At 50.7% G+C, this 6186-nt stretch overlaps 1 protein-coding gene across 5 annotated transcripts in view; it reads left to right on the forward strand.

Moving 5' to 3' along the window:
• The window catches only part of Slc12a7 (solute carrier family 12 member 7), an 83231-nt gene extending 78318 nt beyond the window's left edge, over positions 1-4913 (forward strand). For all 5 annotated transcript variants that reach the window (XM_021235468.2, XM_013124622.3, XM_021235476.2 and 2 more), the window contains 2 exons: positions 1721-1854; positions 3042-4913. In XM_021235468.2, the coding sequence (XP_021091127.1) occupies positions 1721-1854; positions 3042-3133 (226 nt within the window). In that variant the 3' untranslated portion in view covers positions 3134-4913. The remainder of the gene's footprint in view (positions 1-1720; positions 1855-3041) is intronic.
• The last annotated feature ends 1273 nt before the right edge of the window (positions 4914-6186 follow it).

The raw sequence follows: 6186 nt of genomic DNA on the forward strand, positions 1-6186 counted from the left end.
CACAGACACTGAGGGAACCTTAAGAAACTTGGCTAACTAGGGAAGCTGAGACACCTCAGGTTTCCTGCTCTCTGCAAATCTAAAAGCCTCCATGGTTCATTGAAACACATGATCACATAGGCACAGCAACAATGTTTGACCCCACACCTCTTATACACATGTATCTATACATACATATAGTTGCCTGGACACACATATGGGGAACCATGATTGGGGTAAATATTTATCTTTCAGGACCCAGGCTTGCCTTGCTTAGCCAGGGTCAGGAAAAAGCTCTAGAGTCAGGTCCATTTCCTGGTTAGTCTAGCAAGAGAATGTGTTCCCTCTCACAATTTCCCTAGAGTATATATACATAGCTATGGATGTGTGTTGGTTAGAGTGCATGTATGTACCAGTTAGAAAATGTGTACACTGGCTAGAAATGTGTGCACCAGTTAAAGCTCATGCATGTGTTGCCAGTTAGATGAGCATGTATGCTGGTTTGAGTATATTTGTGTTTGTGTACACGCCGGTGTACCCACCTGCATGTGTGTGTTGGTGTGCACCTGTTAGCATCTGTAGAAGTTTGAGTGCATGCATTTTCTATCTTGGATGGTCTTGGGCAGCTCTGCTGCCGGCCAGCCAAGGACACGTGACTTAACCTCCTGCTGCCAAGACTGCCGTGTAGACTTACACTGTCTAGAAAGTTTCTTTGTAGAAGACGTTTTACTGATTAACTCTGCTGTGTTACTGAGAGCAGAGTTGGGATTCAGTTAGCTTTCGGGGCTCTGGTATCTCTGTAGCCCCAGCAGGGCATGCCACATGGAATGGATAACAGGCCAGCCCCGGAACTGACACTCAGGTTCCATGTGGCTGCTGTGCTCTCTCACCCCTAGGCTCTTGCATTTCATGCAGTTTGGGGACTACTGTTGGCTCAACACACAGTAATTGTGCCCTTTCCATGCAGTGAACTCAGGGTTCTGTAATGAAAGGCCTGGATGGTGCCACAGAGACTGACCTCTAATTTTATCAAATTAAACTGAAGAGAGAAGATAAAGGGCCCATGACTGTTTTCCTCCTGGAGAAAGGCAGTTACAAGCTGATATATTTGGCTTAGTGTTGAGTTGATGAGTGGGTGTGGTCCTGAGCATCTCAGGACCTCTGTCTGACCCTCAAACAGCAGCTTCATCTGCCTGTCTCTATCTGAGGCACAGATGCCTCTGCTCAGAAGGGCTGCAATCAAGACTGTACGGGCAGACGAGAAGGCCCTGCCCTGTGTCCTGAGCCCTGGGATGTGCCTGGTTAGAGGACACTCTAGACCTCTCCAGACCTCAATACTGTCCTCTCAGTTTGGTATACTTGCTTCCTGCCAGCACCAGATGTGGGGTCAGGAGGATACCAGGGATCTAAGAGGCAGGCCAGCTCCACGTCTGCCCAGGCTGCCTCTGTGCCCATATCGTGTCTGCCTGAACTGATGGCTGCTTCCGCAAGTGCAGCTTACTGAATGCATTGTAGTTCACCTGCATTCCTTTATGGTCCCTAGAAGCTTAGCAGTTTAGTGATGCACTCGCTGTTCTAAAGTATCTAGAGCCAAATGCTTTCTGCTCCTAAGTCGGTCAGCCCACACCTGACCTCAGCTGACTGGCTGAGCCCTTCCTAGCATACATGAACAAAATGGGAGGGCTGGGTGGACTGCAGGTCTCAAGCCCACGGTGCTGCCCACTGTACCACCCTTCTCCAGGGACCAGTCCAACGTCAGGAGGATGCACACTGCTGTGAAGCTCAATGGTGTCGTCCTTAACAAGTCCCAGGATGCGCAGCTGGTCCTGCTGAATATGCCAGGCCCTCCAAAAAATCGGCAGGGGGATGAGAACTGTATCCTTTCCCATGTTTCTCGCTGGTGGGGGTGAACAGTACTATAACTACGGTGCTGTCAGGCCTGGCTCCTCTTGCCAAGACAGTCAGTGATTGGGGTACGGTGAGGGGTCCACCAGGCCCATCAGTGTCAGAGCATGCTTTTCTACTTGTTTGGTACATTGCACTACCCTGGGGACCTTGGAGATAGGACAGAGGTAGGCAGCTGCCATGGAATCTGAGCAGACAGGGAAGGCTGGCAGGATTCTTCCTAGCATTTGGAGAAATGACACTGCATTTGAGCACCCGAGGATGAGTGATGGGCCCTTCCTTGTAGTGCTGGGACCAAGCACAGGTGTGCTGGTAAGTGTGCTCAAGTATGCTAGTGAACACTCCACCTGGGCTACAGCCCCCATCCCAGGATGTACCTTAGATCTGCTTTGACACCTGGTGTGAGACGGGCAGATCCCTCTGGTGTGTCCCTGGGTGATAGCAGATGTGTCCCTTGATTCAGAGCAGTGTGAACTACATCACAAACTGGGTTCCCTGAATGCCTGGCAAGTGCATTCTGACCCTGAGCCTCCCCGGATAGAGCAGCAAACCCTCAAGGGGAGAACCAAGCGCCTGCTCTCCTGCATGTGCCTGTCCACTCTGTGGCCTCCCTGCCACAAGCAGAGCTGTCATCAGAGCCAGTGCGGAGTCTCTGCCTGGATGGGTGTCCTCTCAGTTTGCTCCCTGGGGCCATGGGGCCGTCCTAGCTTCGTCTCCCTGGTGGCATATCAGGGAGGACAGATGTCCTGCTTTTGAGTGTCACAGCTCAGTCCGTCGGCCACAGCCTTGGCAGTTTGTGCTTCGCTGGTGTCAAGGCATCTCTGGGGTCTTATGTTGGACAGCCACTTGGCACCACAGTGGCAGATGAGGGAGATGTTTCCTAGTCAGAGACCACCCAACCTCCAGGCTTCCTGTGACCCGGTTGCCTATTGGTTAATAACTAGAAGCTGCAGGAATTTCTCTGCCTCTGGAGGTTGCAGTTTCCTTCTGTTCTCTACCAGCACCAACCCCTCTCTTCCTCTGTCCTGAGCTCCCCAGCCCCTTGGGGTCTGCCCATCTGCCACTGACCTTGGCTCCTCAGGCTGTTTGTAGTGTGAACTGGGGTCCTTCAACCCCTGGGCCAGTTGAGATTGGTATGGCCTTAACCATCACCACAGACATGGAGTTTCTTGAGGTCTTGACCGAGGGACTGAACAGAGTCCTCCTGGTCAGGGGTGGTGGCCGGGAAGTCATCACCATTTACTCCTAACACCTGCTGCCTCGACACACCTGGACGGGGTCAAGACTGTGCTAGCAGCCTATGGCCAGGCTCGGCCCACCGGCATGCCACTGACTGATGGCCATGGCCCTGGCACAGCCCTACCAAGATGCTGCAGTGATTCTGGTCACCCTGCCACACACGGCTGGTGACCACACACGGCTTCCCATAGATGTAACACCCCTATGCTTCTTCCAAGTAGAAGATGCCTAAGGGGGAGTGCCTAGAGCTGTTCTGACAGGAATGGCTCCTTGCGTCTTTGTGGGCAATGGTAGGTATACCCAGGGACTCTGGGGTCAGCTCTTCCCGCTACAGGCAGGGCCTCACCTCCAGATACTAGTGTCCCTTTTCTATGGATGACTGCCCAGTATTTTGTGGCAGTCACATTTCATTTCTACCCTGTCTAGAACACGTGAACCAGCACACAGCGTTCCTTGGGGCTAGAATGTCAGTGAGCTGTTCCGCATTGGCTTCTGCCGCCTTTGTTCCTTTGAGTATCCTTGCTGTGCTTTCTGTATAGTAGACAAGCCGAGGAAGGACTGTCCACTCCTAACCTCCTCATTCTCTGTCCACACTCCTCAGGCATGGCTCAGGGTACCACTGGAAAGTGGGATAGTGTTTACAGGGTAGGCATGGGTCACCATTTGGTGGGTGGTGGCTGGCTGTGTTCCCATCTGAGTGAACATCGTAGGAGCTCCTGCAGAGAGAACCTTTGTTCCGCAGAGCCAGGGCTGTCTGCAGACGGTCTGCTTTCTCTTCTCATGGGAACCCAGCCACTTTATTGCATAAGCACTGAGCTGGAGACCTCAAGCAGGTGACCGCAGAGAGCCGCAGTGACAAGCAAACAGCAGGAACTCTGAGAGTTGTGCACACAGTCCATGACAGCAGGAGCCTTCCAGAGTGTGAGCCGTGCCTGATGTGGTTCAGCATACCGCTTTGCACATATGACATGCCGTCCCAACCCTCACACCCACATCAGCAGCAGCCATGGCTCTGAGTCTTTCTGACTAAGTCCCCCACCGTGGATAACCTTACTTAGTAGCTGGGGCCACCAGCACCTCTGTACTTTTCAAGAACCTGACAGATTTGCACTTTACCTATGTGCACTCTGCTCTGTAGGTCATGGTCTGTTCGAAGACTCTGGGCAACAGCAGCAATCCGTTCCTCTTGTTCCGTATGGCGTATTTATTTATTTAATCCTCCCTGGGAAAGCTTGATAGAGATAGTTTCTGTGTGGATACCCCGTGCTGCCAGGCCCTGGGCCATCTCTGGCTTCCTCTAAGAGAATCAGTCTTGTCCATATTCAGGAAGTTCCCATTAGGGTAGAAGCCAAGTTTGTACCTGTATGGGTTCCTCAGATTTTTGTTAGGCAGCCAGAGGTCAGCTTGCCAGAATAACTGCTGCCCAGCATGTATCCCCATCAGTATAGTGGTTTCCACTCCTGCTCTGACTTGGGTTCAGATTCCTGACCCTAAATGTGCAGAGCAGAGCAGTTGGGACACCACCGCCAGTAGTCAGGAATGCCCCAGTGGCAGGCCTTTCCAGGTCCTAGGTCACTGCTCACAAGAGCCCCTGTCAGAGTGTCTGACCTCCTTTCTTTTGCAAACTCTGTGCTCCTGGTTAACTGTGGCCATTCAAATCAGTTTCATGTTTTCCTTTTTATAGGCTTTTATCTTTGTATGACTTTGTTAGTAGAAGAATAGAGTTCTATGAAATATAAGAGTTTGAAGAACCTCATGTGTCTTACTCACCATAAAATTCAGTGATTGGAGAAGATGTACTTATTCATTCCTTCTCAGAACTGCTTGGACCAGGGCTGACTCAGGGTTGGGGTTGACCCTCCTGCATTGGAGAAGTGCTACAAAACACTAAGGGGGAACTCTCCTGCCAGCTCGTTAGGGTTGATAACGGTAAACTCAATACGGCCATTGTAGGGACTCAACACCGAATTTATCTAAGGATGAGAGCCCCAGAATCATCACAGAATAAGTGGGGCTATAATCCAGAGAATGGGAAACAGGAGGGTTTTCAGTCATTGGAATTCAGAACTATGAAGCCATAGGAATAGCATGGGGCCCCAACAATTGTTAAGTAGGGTTATCTTTGTGACCCAGGACATACCCCACTAACCTGCTCCCTGGCCGTCATCATGGCATTATCCATACCCAGACATCCATGCAGTAGAGCAGTTTGATCACAGAAACAGGAGAGTCTGACACATGTGGCAACATGCACAAACCTAGGAGACCTGCTCAGAGCAGCTGACACTGTTCTCATAGGCCTGGGCTATGCTGGTTCAGATGGCGAAGGCAATGAATGCCAAAGACGTAGCCTCTTTGGGTAGCACTAAAGCCAGCTGATGGTTGCAGGCAGGAGCAGAGTGGCTCTGAGCCCTGTAGATATAGAGCTACCCTAAAGGTTTAGAGGAACAAGGACCCCTACACATGCCTGAATTTGCTAGGAAAGGGTGGTTAGGAGACCTTCATGTGTGAACAGTGCACACCAGCTCAGGGCAGCAGAAGCATAAATCACACTTAAAAGGACATTTGAACAGAACCCAGAGTCAGAAAGTTCATCCTGAAAGTGATGGGCTGCCTGCCGAGAAACGGCATCTTGGCGACACCTTTGTTCTTGATGGTTTTTACTTGGGAGTGTACAAATACCAAGTTGTTCAGTTCTAAGAATACACAGCAGCTACAACCGCCATTTACACCGCCAAGGCTTTTTGTGTCCTTTGCAACAGCCACCCTTTCTGTTTTTCTCTCTTTTTTTTTTTTTTTTTTTTTTTTTTTTTGGTTTTACGAGACAGGGTTTCTCTGTATTGTTTTGGAGGCTGTCGGTCGAGCCTGGCCTCGAACTCACAGAGATCCGCCTGCCTCTGCCTCCCGAGTGCTGGGATTAAAGGCGTGCGCCACCACCGCCCGGCTTCTGTTTTTCTCTTTTTAATGGAAACGTTTTAGTGATTTTTTTTTTACTTTATATACATTGGTGTTCTGCCTGTGTTGAGGGTATTGGGTCCATTGGAGCTGCCATGTGTGTGCTGG

Source organism: Mesocricetus auratus, unplaced genomic scaffold, assembly GCF_017639785.1.
Source record: "Mesocricetus auratus isolate SY011 unplaced genomic scaffold, BCM_Maur_2.0 Super-Scaffold_100015, whole genome shotgun sequence".
Classification (NCBI taxonomy): Eukaryota; Metazoa; Chordata; class Mammalia; order Rodentia; family Cricetidae; genus Mesocricetus; species Mesocricetus auratus.